Source organism: Cygnus olor, chromosome 2 (assembly GCF_009769625.2).
Source record: "Cygnus olor isolate bCygOlo1 chromosome 2, bCygOlo1.pri.v2, whole genome shotgun sequence".
Classification (NCBI taxonomy): Eukaryota; Metazoa; Chordata; class Aves; order Anseriformes; family Anatidae; genus Cygnus; species Cygnus olor.
In genome coordinates this window covers 152238759-152260507 of record NC_049170.1, presented here as the reverse complement: position 1 = coordinate 152260507, position 21749 = coordinate 152238759, and the positions used below count along the sequence as shown (strand labels likewise).

Here is a 21749-nt window from a genome sequence, read left to right as displayed (position 1 = left end):
ATGTCCTGGGAGGATCAGGATGGCACATCGACATTTCTGGGAGTCCTTGTTGACATTGCTTTTCACTACAGCAGTTTGGGAGAATTTTGTCTAGACTGCGTCTTTTTCAGGGCTTTGAGCAAGCCTTGGGGAGGGCTTTTGGTTAGTACTGGAGGTGTGCATCTCACAGAGGGTGTGTGATGGGACATCTGCAGTGACAAACTAGCACCATCCATGTCGACTGGGACCTAAGTTTTCTCATCAGCTTCAACTTCAGCCACCTGCTGAAGTTCAGGACAGATGAACTAGCTTTCACCAAAAACACATCTCTGAGAAAAACAAACAAACAAACAAAGCAACCAACCAAACAAATAAAAAACCTCAGCTTTGCTATGGTATTTTTGAAAGGTAGCTGTGTCTGACCCTGGCAGAAAGCACACCTTCCCGAGGAGGAAAAGCCAAATAAGCCAATGAGCCAAAGCTCATTGACTTGGCCTTCCCCTGGATTTCACTCAGCTTTGGATCAGAGCCACAGTGGATAGACAAGAGCAGACTTCTCAACCCCGAGGAATGCCAGTGTTTAAAGCTGTATAAATTTTCACTCATCTTTCGTCACTGAACACTACCTCTTGCTAAGCCACATTCACATGCCCCAGAGATTTTGTGATTAATAACAGTGAAATGATTGTTATTTAATTACAGCCACAGAGTATTAGGGCAAGTTACTATACGGTGAATGCACCTGCAGAAAAGACCTCTCAGTATAGATCCTTTACATGGCTGGAGCTATATTACTAAAATACTCTGTGGGCATAATGACTCTTAGGAACTTCATGGAAGGATTAATTAATAAATGTTGAAGTGGGTTTGATAAAGGAAGTGATCACATGGGTGAGGTATATATTCAAGCGGGTATAAATCACTTAGTACTGACTTTGCTGAAATCCATTTGTCTTTCATCCAACTGCTTTCGAATAATATCCCTCAAGGTAAGCTTTTCTAGATGTACTCTGTAATACAGGAACTAGGAAGAAAATGTAGAGAAAAAAAAAAAAGTTATTCAGGGCTCTGGAGTACAGGTAAGACTGAAGTGCAGGTAAGAGATTTCAGACAGTAAACTATAAATATTTAGAACTGTTAGATTTATAACCTCATGTCCTGATTAAATATTACAAGATTTTTAAATAAAAATGAATGCAATATTTGACTTTATACTTGACGGAACAGAAATCAACAGTAGGTACATATTTGAAAACTGATAAATAAATGTTCATTTATTTGGTTATAAAAAACCTCCATGCCTGACTTAGAAAATTATTCTAATTTTGGGGTGAACTGTAAGTGTAGTTCAAAACCAATTTTCTGTCATTTAATGAGTACTGGTGCAAAGCTTCAGAAGAATTCCTTACTCACATTTCTAAAAGGACAAGCATACCCAGATTTTGAAGATCTCCAAGCAATATAGAATTTGTGATTAGGAAAATATATGATGCATTCGATCAGTCTCAACAAAGATCAGAGCAAATGTGTGACTACGAAGTGGGAGAGATTTCCATGATGTGAAGCAAACTAATATGCAGGAGTTCAGATTAACTGGGTTCAATAGAATCAATTCCAGAACTTTTGTTCATTCGTAAGAACTGTTTGAACATTGTGCTAGATCAAGTAAGGTATGAAAACTGTTTGCAAAACAAAAGATACTTCAAGCACACCATTTTTTTGCTCTATGGACTTGCTCTGTCCATGGAACTTTTGAGGAACCTGCTGACTAACTTAAATCAATACCCAAATAGATATTGTTATTCAGGTTTATAAAGAGTGTTGGTAAAATGTGGAGCATATGTAAGACTAATCTTTGCTGCAATATGTGCGCTTACTATGATAAGGGTAAAAACTGTATTGTATCAAGCAGAAATATGGCCAGGTTACAAAAGAATAATTTTCTAAGTTAATGTCTTCCTACTCTCAGATTCAAGAAATAACATTCTGCCTAATATTTTACTTAACTCATCAGGCACATAAGTCTTCTGTGTGATTTTTTTCTTATCTTTGGATTAAACCAAAAATGATTGCAATTCTTCTGGTGTCTATGTCAATGGTGTTGCACAGTGGTAAGTCACCATTCATTTTTTATAATTATTTAGCCTTTATTCCTAAGTACTGTTTTAAGTATGTGCACATGGAAACAGAACTCTAGAAGCACATCTTCTACCCCTTCAAACTTTGTTGTTCAACATCCAAATGCACTGAAATAAGTGTAATTATGGAGTAGTTGTAAAATGTGTTTTTCTCAGGACTTGTCATAAAGCAAGAAACAGTAGGGTTAAAATATTTAAAGAAAAAAAATTGCAACCTTCCTTCTGCTAGCATTTGGTCATGATCTAAGTCCTTTAGAATGAAAAAAAAAAAAAAAAAAAAAAAAGGAAAAGTGAAAAATTACATAATTACATATATATAGATTCTACTCATTAAATACATGCGTATTATCTAAATTCTCCACGTCATTAAGTGGGTTCTGAAATATTACTCATGCTCAGCTAAAGCTCCTCCTTGAAATTTTACTTTGAACATTTTCTTTCTTTTTTTTTTTTTTTTCTTCATATAACTCTTCAGATTTTGCTGTCATGAAGTGAATGAGCTTCTAAGTGATCCAGTGACAGGAATGGGAAAACATTTCAAATTTCTGCAGTCCCTGCATTTGTGCGGGAATGTCATTATAAGTAGCAGCATACAGGTGAAGAAAAAGGTACTTAGAAGGTCTAACATCATTTCTGGTTGTTCTGTAGGGTTATTCCTGAAGTGAAAAGAAAGCCCAGCACCTTTGCGCACACAAAATTCTACAATGACCTACCTCACTTTCACTCATTGCCTCTCTTCTAAGGGGTCACATGCATTACAAGACAGTAAAGAAACTGGTCTAACACAAAATGCATGGAGAAATTATATTATTGAAATCAAGTCTTAAGACTGCTACTGTATGAACAGAAATCAGTAACAATTTCAGCATTTTTCCACAGCAAAGATAGGGAATGCCAAATTACAAGCACCATTTTTGACGGGGGAGGGGAAAAAAATTTAAAAAAAAAAAAAAGGAAAAGGGATATTTAGTCTTCTAAAATAATTAAAGAAGGGATATTTAGTCTTCAGATGTAAATGTGACTGCATATGTTGATAATATCTAGTGCACTCAAAAATATCTAGGCACCCAGAAATTTTTCTGTCATAGTATTTGAAAGACATTCTTGCTTAAAGCCTCAAAAAGCTATGCCACAGTTGTTAGATTTTTTTCCTCCATCTAAGCACAGTCTAAGCACAAATCTTTGAAATGTTGTCCTAGAACATATGGGGGTTTGGAAATGATTGTTGATTTATACTTATGTGAGATCCATTCTGCAGATCTCTATGTTCAGACTGAAACAAATATCTGTGCATGAATTAGTATTTTTGTGAGGAGCTAATGTGATTTACCTTGAATAAATCAAATAGGTTGGGTTTGCTGCACCCTTATTTTTCCTAGTACAATCAATGTTTCTGCTTCCCAAGTATTATAATGAATGCGTCCATGCCCTATATTTTGACATTTTAATTAAACATGACTGCAAGAACAACTGGAGGTGCACTGATATTTTTTTTTTTTTTTTGGATGGGCTTTGTTTGTATAACACTTCTGAAAAGCATTGTCAGAGTATCAACATCACAGACACAGTCCAGAAGCTATTTTTACATGCATCTGAATGATGAAAGAAACTCTGTGGCTAACGCAAACAACTGGAAAGCCCAAGGGCTGATGTATCACACAAGTCTTTTCAGGACACGTGCCAAGTCATTTAGCAGGTTGTAGAGAAAGGTGAGAGAAGCTGACCTCCCCAGGGTGTTCTGTGATTTAAAAAATTTATTTCTGTACTGCAATCTTTCACTGACTATACAAGGAACAAGGTGGGAACATGAGCCCCAAAAGACATGACAGAAAAAGAAGAAAAGAGCATGATTAATGCAGAAGGTATTTTCTCATTGTCCCTACCCCAAAATTTAAACAAAATTAAGCAACCTTGTTAGCAAACATTGATTCATTGATCTTGACTCACTGACAATTAGAAATACCATTCTTAGTAACAAAAGGATTAGAAAAAGTAAAAGTTTACTAAGCAGCTGACCCTGTGGTAGGACTTTTTCTCAAGGGGAGTGTCAGAGACTTATGAGTTAATTTGGTGTGTGCAAATTAAGTTTGCTGAGAAGAATTACATGCAAACAGAGGATGCTGGAAGAATGACATCATCCAGCAGCTCTGTAATGTGCCTTTATCAATCCTCTTCTCTGTCTCTTTTCAAGTCCATGGAATTTTCATGCTTTCCAAAACTTTGCTGAAAGGCCTAGATGATCAATGGCTACACATCAACAGACACTGAGTTTGAGCTATGGAGATAGGCAGTGTTTCAAAACCTGGCTTTAGATAAACTTGACAGGTCACGGCTTGGGGCAAGGATGTTTGTGATTGTAGAGGAAATACAGCTTTTAAACCCCAAAATAAGTGGCAGTTTTTCTTTAGCAAGCATGGCTTAATGTGTGCACATATATATAGCAGTAAATGCTATTTCTTTTGCTAGGCACATCATTATTTTGCTTGAGTCTGAATTCCTTGTGACTGTCAAGCATTCAATAGACTTGTTTCAGTACTGTAATACCAGCCTTTATCAGGAGGTTTTTTCTGGTCTGTGGAAAGCAGTCTCTTCCTCTCCATCCTGTTGCAATGAGGGATGTTTCTGGTTGTTTGCTGTTCATCTAAAAGCTTTTCATTGGGGCTAAGGTTTTCAGGAAAACAATAACATAAAAGGAAAAACATCTTCCTATTCTGCCACTAAACTTGACAAATGTAGTGCTGGAGGTATACTGACAATGTCTGGGGACATCTTGATCACTCCACAAGTTGTACTGAACTTGAGATTCCTGAGAAGATCCATTTATATAGTCTTAAAAATAATAAAAATAAAAGTTTCTAATCCTTTGCTAAACTTCAAGTTAAGGATTATCTAAAAAAATCCATTACTCGTCTTCCTCTTCCTTCTCTTACGCCTATATTTATTGTAGGAAAATACAACAGAATAACAAAGTAATAACAGCTCTTTCCCAGAACCTTTCACAGAAAAAATGGACAAAGTTAATAATGCCAGTTATTCTGAGAGATAAGCTATGTCATTATTTTAAAACCTTTTTTTTTATTCCGTCTTTAGATATTTGAGCCAATAAATACCCTTGAGTTTTCATCTGTTAATATAATAATAATAATAAAGTTAAGTTTAAATAAATTCAAAGTAACAAATTCTCTCCTGAAAGTGTATAAAAAATAAGAACGAGGAAAATATGTGGGACAGGCAAGAACGAGTACTATATTTCATCCTAATTCAGGATATTATAGAAAAAAATAAAAGTGTGGAAAATATACTATGGCATCTTCAAATGTGAAAGAAAAAAAAAAAAAGACTATTGACTTAAGAAAGAAATAGCCATATGAAGAAACTGTAGGCAATAAGGTCTCAGCAAAATCAATCTGAGAAGCTTCTGCTTTTATATGAGAATGTCTGTCTTTTCTGTTTGTATCATTTAGCAAACATCATTTTGATGGGAAAAATTGTTGACCTGACCTGTTAGCTAAACGAAGACCAAAGGCTTGAAATAGCTGGAGATGTATCTAGACAGTAAACCCTTATGCATCCTGGTGAAACAGCAAAGTGAAACATCAAGTGGAGAAGCACTTAATATGTGCAGATAGATAGAAGCACTATCTATAGAGTAATGGCCTAGGAGATGTATTTAATGCTACAGAGAAGGTAAATCAGCTGCTGCTTCCCTCCATAACCCAGGACTGATTCCACCTAAGCTCTATCCACCAGGCTTTGAGTGCTTCCCCCGAACTCAAGTACTGGACTCACAGCTCTGCTGGAAGGAGACTTCTAAAGAGGCACACAGCAAACACAGCTGTGGAGATGTCTGTGCAAACCTCTTGACTTCCAACAGCTGAAGAGCCCAGGGTTACAAAGTAGAAACAACTGGGACAATGCAAGTAGTTGGGCAACTATGGCAATTTTATACAATTATAATAATAATTTCCAGCAGGTGTTATTGTTCAGAAGAGCACAGGAATATGAGGCTGAGCACATCCTCACTAGCACTACCACAGTTTAACAGAGGCTGATTTTTAAGTTGAAGCCAATGTGACTTACTGGTATGCTTCTGGACTCCCCAGGATGTACATGGAGCTAAGCATTTCATTGCTTTGCAAAATCAGCTTGTTGGTGTAGGAAAATATTCAAAATGCATGCAGTGTATGTGTCATAATGAAGTATGTTATTGTGTTTTCAATTTAATTTTTTTTTCTTCTCAAATTTGTTTGCTGAGGTAGGTGGCCAAGAATTGGAGCCACTGATATTTCTGCCAGAGCTTCTTAACGCACCTGAAAGAATCTTGAGTAAGAATGTTTTAAGCTTTATTTTCTATCATATTGCACTGTAGTGGGGAATGACTTGTGCCCCAGAACACTGTAGGGAAGCGTGCAGTTAGCAAATAGTTGGTAACTCTTATCTCAAAGTGTTTAGACAACAGAGGCAAGGCCAGGGGTGCTCTGGGGGCCATTCTTGTCACCTACTATTTTTAAATATATATGATTTTTTTTTCATTTAGACAATGCCACATTATTGAATGGAGTCTTTCAAAATGTGGAAAGCGTTGCATTATTTTTTGGTAAGTATGTGTTTCAGTTGTACTTCAGCTGTGGAGTTTGTTTTTATATATACTGAAAAGGGATGAGGATTTTTGAGGCTGTAGATTTCTTCACAGACTGTAATAATACTGAAAACTGCTTGATGAAAATTGCTTGATGCCCCCATGTTAGTGCCTTGTTTAGGCTCTGCTTTCACGATCCCACCACCCAGGTGTGTCCCACGCCTGGCTCACCTCCGCGCATCAGGCATTTATGGCTGCTCTCTTTCCAGACTGCCTGGGTTCTCACTTCACCTGGCTACAGTCCATCTTCACTAACTTCCCTGCTCTGCTCAACTTCGTAAACAAAATGAAGTGTGTTAGTGGCTTTTGTCCCAGGGATTTTGAAGACTATGGCTGCTCTTGCCGGTTGGAGATGGAAGGGCTCCCTGTGGATGAAGCCGATGAGTAAGTCTTATCCATGTCAGATGTCCTGAAGCATAACACCTACCTATATGATTTAAGGACTTCACCACACTTCAATGTGGAGACACACTTCCTAGAAATAAAAACAGCCTCCCACATCTGCATATAATTTCACCAGTATAATCCTGGTGGCACAGCTGGTTTAAAATGGCGGTGAAGAATGGCCACCCATGCAATAGAGTAAGTAAGCTTCAAACCCAGCTTCTTGGCATCTCTTACACAGAGGTCTCTAAATTCTGAGCGTATCTTTATGAACAAAACCTCATTCAATTCTTTGTGCTGGGGAACTCTGTCTTACCCTGAAATCACACTGGTGTCAAAACTCGGAGGGCCTCCTAATAAGACAAGTGGGAGAATGTGAATCTGAGCTTCTCGGTGGGTTTACAGCCCTACCAAACTGCTGTTATTGGGAGCTGGGTATCAGCAGTGTAAGCATGTGTAGACTTTAATGGAAATGTTGGCATCTGGGGGATTTAAGCATCAACAGAACCAGGTTACAGCTAAGTGTGACTTCAAGTGGCAGTTAAGAGGTTAAGTAAATCTTGTCCTGATTGTCTATGCCAAAGACATGAGACACTGGGCAAAGAAAAGAGCAATATAGCTCAATGTCTCTTCCAGGTACCATGCACTCAGAACAAAACGATCCAAACTTCAGTCTGTGCTTTGGGAGATATTGCTCCAGACCCTTGTTGGGCTAGTGAGAAAAAATGTACCATCAGATCAGGACAATCAAATGGCTATACACTTTTACCAGCAGGAGTTAGGAAAATAAATTAAAAGAGAATTGAGATTCATCTATGTCTAAATAGAGAAAAAAAAAAAAAAAAAGGTACTTACAGCAATGCAATGAAATAATTTCCTGAGTGAAGACACCAATGGCTAATGCCTATAGCTAGACGGAAATTAGTCCATCCGCTTTCCAGCATGGGATGGCTGGGAAAATGCAGATCTAATCCTGCTACTGGAAAAAAAAGCCATGGGACTTCTCATGAAAGGTTTTCTGAATAAACACAATGACTTTCTGTAATGAGAGTTCGAGGCAACTCAATGGCTTGATATCTGAAGAGCTGAGCAACTGGGCTTTTGCTTCATTCAGCTTCATTTCAATGCAGAGCAGCACCAGTACAGAAAGAGCACAGAGATGTTAGCAGTCCCTCAGTGAGGTTTCCCTAGCTGCATGGCAACCCCACTGCAGTTTGCAGCAAATGTAGATTGATGATTCTTTTGCCACTGGCACAGATACGGTCTCTTGGTTCAACACACTCTCCCAAAAAGCGGTTACTACTCATCTTTCTGAGAAGTGAAGAGAGAATTGATGAGGATCTTGTTTTGCTTGAACTTTCATTGCTATTCACAGCTACAGTGACCATGCAGGTGTTGGAGGTTTGCTTGACAGCGAGCATGTAGGACAAGGCAAGGTTTCTAGCTGCCTGCATAGTGTAGTGATAGGAGAAACCTGCTTCACTCTGCTGTGAGAAACACATTGAGGCCCCTTCCCATGGCTAAACAGTTTATTTTAATTCTGATTGTTGCATTGAGGGGAAAGAACAAGAAAGAGGAGATAACACCTCACCCATTTATATAGTCCCAATGAGACACAGTGATTCACAAGGTGCTGCAGAGACCTTTACCTCCGAGTGCTGGGTCCTGCATGGTTCTCCAAATCTGCAGTGAGAGGCTTTGAACCAGGGCTGGAGCCAGGACCTCCAGAGCCAAGCTGTGGGGTTCTGTTTGGCAGTGTGCTGTGAGCAGATATTTGGGCACTTGCAGTAGATTTTTTACTGAAATTGGCTCTAGCGTCTTTGTAGGACTTCAACTACTGCAGCAGTAGTGAAATGCAAGCGTAGTGTCCCACAGCCTGCAGACCTGCTCCCACCACTGGTTTTTGCAACTGTAATTATCCCACCAGATGGATTTGGGTCCACACTGTGGACCCTTTTTCTCCTTTGGCATCTTTTGCATTCTTGTATGGGAATGCCAGCCAAAGCATTGCAGGCTGATCTTGAATGGAAAAGAAAAATAAATTGTCTGAACTTTGTGTTATTTCACTCTTTAAGATGCTGTTTCCAGCACCGCAAATGCTACGAGGAAGCAATGGAGATGGAGTGCACATGGGACCCATCAAAAATTTCTACAGATGTCAGCTGCTCTACTGAAAACCTGACCTGTGGTAAGGCTAACCTGTCACAAAAGCATAATACTGGAGCCTCACCGTGGCTGAGAAGTTCACTCTGGTCTATCTACTTAAAAACACATATAAATTAAGCATAAACCATCTCTGTTTGTGGATTCTTGAGGGATTAAGTGTTCTGCTCGGGGTGAATGGCAGTAGGAATACAAGGAGGTATCAAAGCCCTGCTAAGCAGGAGAGCTGAGGTGCAATAGCCAGAAATTTATCGGGACTCCTCTAACAGGCAGCCTCCTGATGAGGTTTCCAGGCTTCCCTGACGTTGCAGGACCACAGAGCATTGCTTGAGGTATCTCCACACATCAGGAATGGAGATGATACTGAGGAATGACCTGAAAAGCAGTGCTCCTTCTGAAGTTTTACCTACAGGGTCACATACACTTCTCAGGTACAACAGCATCAACAGCAAGGGCAGAGTGACCATGCTGTTGTGAAAGGAGCTACTCCGGGCAGTACTAGTAAAATCTCAGCAAGTGTAGAGTGTCCCTAATTATCTTAATATAATTTTTGACCTAGTTTTGGTGCTCAGAAAAGACTATATTCTAGAACAGGATTTGAGGTTACCAGTAAAGAAGAGCAGAATCACAAAACCAAGAACTTCACAGCTTGTTTAAATAATGATCTGATCCAATTTACACTTCTTGTTCCAAATGAAAACCATTTTTGTTTTCTGAACCAGTTTATAAATACCCAAGCACGTTTAAACATCAATAGTCTTTTTTCTAGCTCTTTCTATGCTTAATAATCGGAAAACATTTTGTTCAAATTAAAAAAAAAAAAAAAGAAAAAAAAAAAAGAAAAAAGAAAGCTAAATGAATAGTCCCTGTCAAAAATGTGAAAGATGTGAGAACCCTCTGAAAGATCAATGTTTTCTGAAGCTCTGAAAGGTAGAAGACTTTGAAGTGGGGAAAACAGTATTTTTCAGGAAACTCTTTCATAGCCTTTATAAGGAGCAAAACACATTTTATATGAAAGACTTCGCCTGAGGACTGTGAAGTCCTGGGGTTAGGCAGGCTATTTTAATGAAGTCTGTGAAATGTCAAACTCAGTATCAGCTGGCTTAAGTTTTCCATGGAAAAATTGGACGCAGCAAAGCCCTGCTCTGCGCTCCTTGCTGCTCTGTAGCAGGAGCTGCTCCAGTGCTCGATGCCAGCCGTGCAGACTACACGGAGCCATGTTTCAAAACCAAACTACAAAATGTGAACGTGTTTAACGTGAAGAATCACAGTATAAATAGGTATGCGCTAATGAATATAGACACAAGCCTTACAGGGAGGAAAAACAGGTGGAGGGAAAAGATATTTCAATAGCACCTTGTCTGGATTTTTGCTTTACTTCCAGAAACCGGGGATCCCTGTGAACAGTTCCTCTGCACATGCGACAAAGATGCCATTGAGTGTTTTGTGAGCGCACGTATTAACTCGTCCTTGAATGGGCTGGATGTCTCCCTCTGTCCATCTCTGGTTACAGGTAACAATCAGGATCTGACCGACTGCTCCCTCCTGCCAGTTTCTCTGCTGGCATCGGGCTTGACCCAAGGTGAAGGAAGCAGTAGCTGGGTGGTTTCCTGCACTAAATCTGGCTGTCTGTCCTGTTCTCCATTTCATGTGCCCTTTCCATTTACTGCTACTCAAATTAACATAAAAAGAGAAGAAAAAGTCAGGCTAATTGCCATACTGGAGCAAGGCCAGGAGAGGTTACCAAGCCAGCGAGGGGGCTGGAGCACCTGATGGAAGAGGAGAAGGCTCAGGGGGGTCTTATTGCTCTCCTCCGCTACCGAGTGGAGGTGTGCAGAGGTGAAGGAGCCAGACTTCTTGGAGTTGCACAGGGACAGGACAAGAGGCAAGAGACACAACCACAAAAGAGAAAGTCCAATTAGACATGAAGGTTTCTTTACTTTTTTCAGGAGGCTCCTGCCAACATGACTATTGGGTGCTACTTAGGGTGATAGCAACCTGCTGAGGTCACCAGCAGGAATGCCAAACTGACAGTATTGCTAGCTAGATCTCTCCCTAAAGCATGCAAAAAGTAATTGGAATGGAAAAATAGACCCAGTCTGCTCTGTTACTTGTTTTCCATTATGGAAGGAAAAATATTCACCTTATAAAATATTCACCTTATAAAGGTGAAGGGGATATTTGTCTCCATTGTCATACACTGAGCTGTGCTCTGTAGCTGAAATTACAACCTGGTAAGACTGAATACCTGGCGTGTGGGAACAGAGCTGGATTAAAAACTTAATTCATACGGATTGCAACCAGAGCATGGCAGGGGGAGGACCTTCAAACTCCCAAGCTGAGCCAGATGTGAAAAAGCACTGCTAGTTTTTCTGATCCTTTTGCTTATGTTTGTCAATGTTAAAGACAGCTATACAAATTTAGGGCACTGCATGTGTGCATCCCTGAGTGAAGAGGTCAAGGGAGAAGAAAATGCCACAGCAAAGTTTGCATCAATGCCAGAAAATTGTTTTGTGTAAGCCAGTAATCTTTCACTGGGATCAGGTGACTCTAATATAAAGTATGGCAGCTCCAACATGTTACAAATGAAAGAGAAATTGTCAAGTGTTAACAGGAAAATCATGCTACTCTTGCTGATAAAGACAGATAACATCTTATTTCACTGAATACCTCCACTAATTTTAGGCTCCTGATTTTAATTCTTAGTGAAAAAAATAAATCCTTTGAACGAAACATTTTAATTTAGTGTTTGCTCATATTATTATCTTTCTGTGTCTGTTCTGTCCAGCTCAGGCTTTGGAGAAAAAAAAAAATAAATCTATCTGACAAACTTCCAGGAAAAGTATTTTGGGAGATTCGTTATTACAGAGAAAATTTGAATGAGATAGGGATATATTTGCCTAAACCTTTGCTTTAATAAGAATAAATTCACTGAACTCCTGTTTTGTTGTACTATTGAGATAAAATGTTGACAAAGCCCTTTCTCACACTTTAGTCTCTGAGAGCTTTCTCCTTTTCAGAAACAACTAGCAAGAGAGTGCTGACAACACTTCACACGGAGGGTATGTACTCACCTCTTTAACTCTGGAGTATATTAAATCAAGATGAATGTATACAGTGAGAAAAATAAATTGAGTATTTAGGAAGCTATGCTTCAGTAAAGTTCCTAGCCAAGTGCCTGGATTAAAACATTTTTCATGTTTAAACATTTAATTCTTATGCTCATACCTTCACAACAGGACACATATTTAAGTGTTTGCTGAAATGAGAATGTAAAGAATGCTTATTGCTGATTAGTTTTCTTGTTTAGATTAAAACTGTGATAGAGACTAAGGGCTTTTCCTAATTGTAATGTACTTCTTTGAGCAGGATTTGTTATCAGCAGTCAATAGATACTAAGGAAGTATTTTAATAGTCACTTTTACAATAATTCGGTTCATACCTGCTATATTTATATTATAAATATAGCCCTATGAAAAGTACAAATATAATAATAATTGGAAATAAGTTTCATTCTGCTGACTCTGACCATGTTACGCCAAGCTCCTGTCTAACAAGCATCCTAAGCCATGATTCTCTTTGCAATAAGAATGCTTTTATTTTTGCAGAGTTCCCTCATCATAGGACTGACAAAACACTGGCTGTAACAGCATCCATGGAAGAAGGTTTGCAACTAACAGTGCAAGAAGCACTGCTTTCAGCTCCCAAAAGCTGGAAGAACAAAACAGAAGAACAGGCTGTTTGTTTTCTTACAGCCCTTCTAGAGGGTCGGATATAAAAGTAGACACAATGTTTTGGTGGTCCAATTCAAGACTGAATGAGAAGGTGCAATTTTTCAGTTTGTGTGCTCGATGTGCTTAACCAGTGTTTACACAAAGTTTCCCGAGGGCTGAGATTGAGAACTCTGTGGCAAAACCTGCTTTCATCAGAACAGACCTTTATTCCCTGGGAAGAGAGGTTGTAGAAGGGCAGGGGGGGCGCGTCTCTGGCAGCGCTGTGCTACGTGGCTGCCAACTGCTGCACCCACAGCCAGTTGCATGCTCCTTGTCTTTAAAAAGAGGTTTAATCATACAAAATGAAGAAGTATCTATGTGCAGTATTTGCACATCTGTACCAATCTTCCCCCAAACCAATTACTCATGCTCTCTGAACTGGCATAGTTTATGATAAAGCTCAATATATCGCCCAGGGATAAAAGCCTGTAATAGAAGTTTTAGAAAGCTGAACTTGTAACACAGATAACATATCTAGTCAGACTGCAAAGGACATATTTGGAGAACCATTTCCATTTAACTACTTGTGTCCCCATTTTAAACCATAGGAGCTTCACCATTGCTGCATGAACTGTATTAAGCCAAAGCTAAACACTCTGCAGAAATGCATTCAAAGGCAAAGACCTACTTCCTTATATCACAACATCCTAAAACACACAAAGAAGATGCAGAGATGAATTTCTGGATCACCTGAGAGCTCTGTTTATACTTTATCAAAAATAAGCTGATACTTGAAAATCAGCATATGAGGTAAAGAAATAAATCAGAGGTTAGGGAAGGATTTGGGTTTGTAGCTGCCCATACATTTTTGATTTTCAATGCAAACACAAGGTGTTCGCAAGGAGCGTAGCATCTGTTCTGTGCACAACAATGGGAATTTACACCTAATTCTCTTCAGTGTAGTCTGTCAGCTGGATTTAATAGAGAATTTTCTGCTTCAGTCATATTTATGTTGCTTTGTTAGTGGAAAGCACATTATTCAAAGGTACAATGAGCTTATTTTATGAGTATCACTTTGTCTGTAACAATCAATGCACTGCAGAGAAAACCAAGCACATCTCCATGCTTGAAATGCTGGGGGTCTTTCCTCCTCTGCTGAAAAAGCTCTTCTCATCAGCTTGACTTTTCATAAGTCTGTGCTGGCAACTTGTCTGAGTTTACATTTTCTGTCTTCAGCAGTGGTTTCTTTTGAGCCCAAGGATATGGTCCTAGGGACTTTCAATGCAGAAGGTAAGAGTCTGCTTATAATTTTGTTGATAAATTGGGCACTTTTGGCTCCAGGTGATAACAGGTTTTGGTTTATTAGGCTTTATGGTTATCATGAGCAAAAATCTGCATCTCAGGATTTCTGGATAATAGCTCTACTTCTTCTGCTGACCTGCATATTCTTGAGCAAATCACTTTATTTCTCCTAATTATCCTCTTTATAAAGAAAGGTTAAAAATGATATTTGGTTAAAGTATATAATATTTTCACTAAAAGTCACTCTGGGAACACACTGCAGAGATGCAGCTGGTATCATCCCACTACCACGATGCCTCTGCTTTTTGTCCAGTTATCACAAAGGACCCCAGAGGTACTGCTCCTGCTCCTCCTGTCCCCTTGCTGAAAGGTCACTGACTCCAAGCTTTTCTTTTCCTTTGACTGGCATAGCAATACTTCACCTGAAGCATCACAGTTTGAAATCTACGCGTGGTGAGGACAGGACTGCTGGAGAAGCAAATTTAGATCAGGGTCAGGTCACAAAAACACAGTCAGTTAAATCATACTGAGAGGTATTTGTTGTTCATTGCCTCCAGCCACTTGTTTGCACTCCTCATGCATGTAGTTGCAAAACCTCTTCATGTAATATATTTTCTGATACAATGGTTGATCCTTTAAATTACATTCATAGCATTTGCTGCCTGAAGGGTTCATTTTGATTTTACCTTCTCCTTTAATGTATAAAATTTCATGGAACTCTTTCCCGGTCTAACAGCTTTTACACCTTTTACAGTTATTATTGCTACAAGCACACTCACGCCATTAGCCACAGCTAAAAGTAGGTAGAGAACCATGTCTTGGAGGTTTTCAGTGGCCCCTTTTTGTGGAAATGATCATTCAGGAAGAAGTAAATACACTAGAAAATGTCAAATTTCATTGAATTTGGAGGGAAGGAAGGAGCTGCTTTTTGACTCAGATTGCACTCTCTAGATAATATTCATGTAGCCCTCCCCAATCCAGAAAAGTGTCATTGCTGTACCAAGGACTGCTCAGAATCACTGAACTTGAACATATCTGAAAATGCGTGTCTTGTGTTGGAGGTCTGCATGGCTACTAGAAGATTATCTGTAATATCTATTCTTAGCAAAGTGCAGAATATCCCAAACTCCGGTTATATTATCTACATGTAGCAGGAATCGCTTTCATTTCAATACATCACTGTCAAACAAAGCATCATGAAATGAGAACCTTGCTGAGCTATTAGGACCAGCATGTTGCTATTGATCCCTTCCTGCATCCTTTCATGGGCTTCCCTGTGTTCTTACTGGTATTTTCACTCTTTTCATCTGTTCTCTTATCCTCAGACAGGTTATTTTCAATGTGTACTAAAAACAGAACTTCAGAGGGATAAAATTAATGAATTTGAGTTGAATCCAATTAATTAGTTAAGCCGGGGTATTTAAAAGGAAGAGCTTTCAAAATGTGGAAACTATATACATAGTCACTTTGAAAATGAAGTATGTTCTTTGTGAAATACCACGTTCTTTGTATTAACATTTAAAAAAAATGAAACCATTTGATTTCCATTTGAAAATTGAGTTTTCATTAACAAATTAGCTTATATAAATAGTGAAATTAAAAAAAAAAAAGGAAAATAAAATAATAAAAAAGATAAATAATCCCCCAATTCAACAAAACATTCCTGGCCAATGCTACAGCTTCACATAATCTAAAAATTAAGACCAGTGTAACTTCTAGGATAAAGAATCTCCCTAAAATTATTCTATTTAACCTCAACTTATTTTCCCCTTGATATTTCCTTGTGGTTACAAAGCAGCAAACCCTGCATTTTCCCAGCTCTGCATCAGTCAAATCATTTTCTACCTTCACTAATGTTGCTATTAGTTTTGGTACCCTTGTATGAAATGGCACTATATATTTTTTTAGGCTATTTACTCAGAAATGACATCTCACATTATCTCACTTGCACTTCTTCTCTCAGTATGGCTGACTAATCAGCAACCTTTTTTTTTTTTTTTTTTTCTAGTAACTGGCATAGCTCTTTACCTCTGTATGCAACATACAAAATTTACAAAAACACAAACAGAAACAAACCAAACAAACTAAAAAAATCTAACCAACACCTCCTTTACCCGCCCAGTTTAGCAGTTATACTGGTCATATTTAACAAGCATAACGTTTTTTTCTGAAAGGCAAGAGATGTGAAGCAGTGATCAGTGTGGATACTCTTTGCTTTTCTAATCTTCATCTTGAATATTTTTTTTTCTCTATGACCAGCAGTTCACGGCAAACCTGCCCCAGGATATTACCCTGACCTGCTCTCTGAAATGAAAATCTGACTGTTTATTGCTCCATGTCTTCTTCTGCTTTTCTCTTTCTGCTTATTCAGGAGAGGACAGATTTTCAGAAGCTGTGGTCCCGGTGGAAGCAAGAACCACCTCCCCAGCCTCCTCCCCAGCAGATGTTAACTCAGTGGAAGTCAAAATTGTCCCTACTGGGAATATTCCTGCAGGCACATCTACACGGATGAAAGGAAAAGGCAAGTACAGGCTGCACTGCATTTGCAGTAATGTAATTTACACCACTCTGTTCAGAGCCACCTGAGGAACCAGCATTTTTCACCGACTCGTACAATAACATCGTTTTCTCCCTAGAGCTGGTTAGATTACAAAGGATAAAAGGTGTTCAACAGGGAGAGAAGGATACAGGGTGTTCAACACTGAAAGTGGCAGTTCACTCTCTAACAGTGACCAGGAAAACTTACTTAACCATCAGTGAACAGTCTTCAGTCTATGAATTCAGCAAATGTTAGAAGACTACCAATTGATTACAGCTTAGAACATGTACTTTTGGTCACATTACTTGTAGAAGTTTATTCTAGATTTGCAAATCTAATCTTTACAAGTCTAACCTGTGCACGTGTAATCTCCAGAGACAAGCCCTGCAAGAGGTGTCCAGGGCACAGCTTCCACTAGGGTAGCTGTGGACCTGGCACTGTCTGACAGGGGACCCAGTGGACCTGAAGGAAAAGGTAAATGAAGATTATTTTTTTCAGTTACATCTAATGAAAAATGTAGTTACCTCTAAATCAAAAATTAGGATTGTATTACAGATAAAGATTATAGTTATTCTAAGCCAGTTAGACATGTATATATGGACATGTACCATGAAGGAATTGTGCACATCTTAGTTTGAATACACCTTTAATGCTACGTGGAGAATATTTCAAATGAAAAATTTGAAAGGTCAGGACAAAAATTGTTTCTTTCAGCAAAACTTAGTCATTGCCCAGCTATCACTGTGGAGTGATGTAGAGTCATTAGGACTCTATTTTCTGAATTAGCCAAGAGAAAAGCTACTGAATTCTTATTTCTCTCAGATGGATTTGAATGTTCTGGAAGAAATATTTAAATATGAAAAATTACAAAGGGTTTCAAACTACTCTCATTGCAATCCATTTTGATTTGCATTTTATATCTCTGTAGGGAATCTCTCTTTCCATTAAATATTTCCCCCCATTTCTCTTGCTGACTTGCTCAGTGGTATTATAAAAGGCATAGGTCATGGATTGGAGCAATGATTTTGAAATAATATTACATTGTCTTTAAAAATAAATAAATAAATAAATAAATGATGGTTCTCAAAATACTTTTATCATCAGAAGAGAGCCCCCAACTGTTGAAAACAAGGTATGTCAAATAACATCTTCTTGCTTTATAGCATGTGAACGATTAACCTTTCTGCAAGAGAGAGGAAATGGAAGAGTGAAGAGGGAGCTGCCGCAGCTAGGAGAAATGCTGTTCTGTTTAACTGAGCGATGCCCAGAGGAATTTGAGTCTTACGGTTGCTACTGTGGCCAAGAAGGCAGAGGTTATCCTACAGATGCACTGGACAGGTGTGTGCTCGTATCTGCCATTAGCTTCGGGTATTATAGACCAACAAATATCAGTGTGCCTTTTGCCATCAGCGTGCCATTTGCAAATTAACCTTCTCCTTAGGTGAAAGTTGTAACAGCTGGGAGCCACGTGGGGGTCTAAGTATAGTGAACAGCACACAAAATTTTCCTAAACTTGCACACAAATAAAACTACCCACACATGATAAAGTAGACTAGATCAAGGCTAGTGAAGGCTCTGGCTGTCATCTTGAAGTTTTCAGATTTTTAGCCGGTAGCATTTGAACACTTCAAGACAGTGCTACTGGAGGATTGGGCCACAGTTGCAATTTCTATTTTAAATCTTGAATTAAACTATCAAACAAAACTATACCATCTTTAAGCATGTGATATCAAAGGAATTATGAAGGTGGTTGTAAAGTGCAGATGTTATTATTTTCTTCTTTATGGAAATTTTTTTCCATGATATGAAAACTCTCAGTTTTAATGGTCGTTGAAAATAAATAAAGTAATTGTGAATACACTGTGATTGATGCAGAAAAATGAAATATTTTCCAGTTACATTTACTGTTTATTTTAGGTGCTGCTTCTCTCATCACTGTTGTATGGAACAAGTTAAGAAGCTTGGATGCCATGCAGAAAGAACTTCAAGATCTGAAGTTGTATGTTTTGATCACACGCCAAAATGTAAGTTTGGGTTAGAGGACATTTCTTATTTTCTGATGACAGTGTATCAAAGTATTACAGACTGGATACCACCATACCTGTGACGTGCTAGAGGTGAGTGGGGAGTCAGAAAAAAATGGCTTACAAAATTTCATCAATGCTTACTCCAAAGCTGAAGTATTTTTCCTAGTTGAGGTAAAGGCTATTACATCACTGTGCATAATGTGATTGGGTCAGAATGAGAGAATTGCATTCATATTTATTGACTGCAGACAAAGGACACCTGTTGGTGTCTTTATATTCACAAATTCAGCAAAAGCCAGTCACAGCTTTAACTGCTCAGACCTCAGTGTCAAGCATATTTAGATGATTAAAGGTGAATTTGAAAATTTTATTTCAAAGCTCATCTACCTGTGTAAAATTACATGTTGACTAATTGTAACTGCTTTTGAATATTAATTTTGAATTTTCTCTTTCAGGTATTGGTTGGAGTCTTTGTGAGAAACTCCTATGTGCTTGTGACAAGACGGCAGCTGAGTGCATGGCTTTTGCCTTCTTCAACGAAAGCCTTAAGTTTCCACAAGGACAAGTGTGCCAAGAGGAGAAAGTCTCATGCCGAAACAGCCCTTATGAAAGGCCTTCAATCGGCACAGAAACAGGTGCTGGGATTTCCAGCTCTGAGGAGAGCAGCGAGGAGGAAGGTCCCCTGTGGAGCACGTTCAGGAGAGCAAAGAGAGAGACACGTGGAGTCCTTTTGGAGACCCCAGGTCCGGGCAACATGAAGGCAGATAACCAACCACGGCCACTTGCTTGAGAAATGGCACGGGGAATTTCACAGTCAGCCCTGGTGTACCTTACTCTCTTATCACTCTGCACGCAGTTTTACATTTTCCAGCACACTAATGACATAATCATAGGCTAGGTATTTAAAGCTAAGATGTATTCTCCTTTCCATAGTGAAGTCATCACTACAGAACATCTATGTAGAGAAGCTGTTACCTTAAATAATTACTTGGCAGTATTATGCATAACTTTATTTGATTTCTGATCAAAGCTCTGATTTTTGTTCTGATCAAAGACCGATTTTTCTTAACTGTGTAGTTGGTTCAGACTGGATAGTACTGATGGTGGCTAAGTATTTCAGCTTTTTAATTAAACCAATCTGCAACTACTGCAAGTCCTTCTGCAGTCATTATTCTTTTACTGAGCAAAGCAGGAAACACGCAGAAGAAAAGCTTAGGTAATTACATTAAAATGTGTTCCTTCTTCCCTAATTTAAATTTTCACCCCACAGTGTTTCTGCTGGTCTGCTAGAACACGGCAATAAAAGGTATACTCTTTGCCCCAACCCTGGGTTATCTCCAGTTTTGAGAGATTTCAGGATGTTAAAGGTTCTACTTTCTGGGATCAACCAAAACTAGCGTATAGTATCTAATGCAAAACTAGAGTAAAAAAAGAGTAAAAAAAACTAGAGTTAAAAAAAAAAAAAAAAAAAAAAAAAAAAAACTAGTTGTACCTGTCTCAACTTTGCCTTGGAACTAGGAAGGCTTCTAATAATTTTCACACTTCAATTTTCTTAACAAAGGCAGGCTTTTATTATTGACTGAAAAGAAATATGAAAGAGCAAATTAGGAAGCAACTTCATGTTTTAATAAACATTAAAAGCTTTCCAAATTTCCCTCTCTCTATAACCTTCCCCCACGACAAAAGATGACCACTAACATTTCTTTGATGACCAGGACAAAAGATGACCACTAACAAAACCAGTTCCTACAAACTGCCTGGTGATTCAATTGTTCTCAAAAGTCTAATGTTCTTGTCTATAATCCCGCTTTAAAAAGTCTAATTTTGTTATAAAAGTATTCATTACAGATCAATGACTCTAACTCAATGCTGGAGACAGAAATGCTGCCCATGTTCCTCCATACCATGAAGTACTTAACTGGACCACATCATTTTGGTCTCTTTTTGCAAGTTGGCACTGCGACAACAGGTGAAAATGCAACTGAATGCTCTTGAGCAAGTAGTCAATACTACAAACCTCTGGTTAGTCATATTCCCTCTTTAGCATTTTTCCTGCATTAAAAACTGGAAAGGATTAGAACAGTGCTCATCCATTTTTGTGCAGTGCTGAGAATGAAATTTGCACAACGCCGATACATTTACTCATTCCAGAATTGGAACTTCTGAGTTATCAGCCTTTTATCATAGTGATGGAAAACTATTTCTGTATTTCAGAGCATTTAGAAATAAAAACAATAATTAAAAGATCAGATGGCTAATTACCTGAAACAGGGAAAATTGGCCTTTAAACAAGTGAATTAAAGTGCATTGCTACTTAATAAAACCACAAGCTCATTTCTCTGATTGATGAAAAAAGTGCTGCTCCTCTGAAGCCTGCATTTAAAATACACACTTAAGAGGAAAAAAAAAAATCCCTTTTGGCTAATTATTAGAAGCTAGGATTACATTCATGGTTATACAATCAACACAAGCATTTATTCACTGAAATATGTCATTTTTTTTAATTTCAGAGAGAGAGATGGATCATCTGAATCAATCAAGTAACAAAGATTACATTATAAATATGCTGTTATTTAGGTGATGTTGTAATTAACTGCTGTGGGAATTTTTTTCCAGTATCTCATTTCAGGAAAAATTTAACTTTGAAATTGTTCCGTAATTACTACCATAAAAATTGTGTTGATAAAGAGTAAGTTGAGCTATGATTAGCTATATTCATCCTCAGAGATCAGCTCTAAAAATAAAAATAAATAAATCGAACAAAATGAGGGAGAAATCATAGCTTTTTTTCTTCCCTCATTCTCTCTGTAACTTTACACTACAGTTTTAAAAGATTTGCGACATACTTGGCCAAAACTAAATTGC

The 21749-nt window shown here is 38.3% G+C and overlaps 1 protein-coding gene across 1 annotated transcript; it reads left to right on the top strand.

Moving 5' to 3' along the window:
* The first annotated feature begins 2044 nt into the window (after positions 1-2044).
* Positions 2045-20021, top strand: OC90 (otoconin 90). The gene is given in 16 exon segments (XM_040549797.1): positions 2045-2087; positions 6091-6092; positions 6373-6442; positions 6655-6714; positions 6966-7140; positions 9216-9328; positions 10688-10816; positions 12324-12365; positions 12912-12968; positions 14256-14306; positions 16693-16839; positions 17233-17331; positions 18021-18195; positions 18775-18881; positions 19340-19605; positions 19608-20021. Coding segments are annotated over 16 exon segments (1581 nt in total). The 3' UTR covers positions 19653-20021.
* The last annotated feature ends 1728 nt before the right edge of the window (positions 20022-21749 follow it).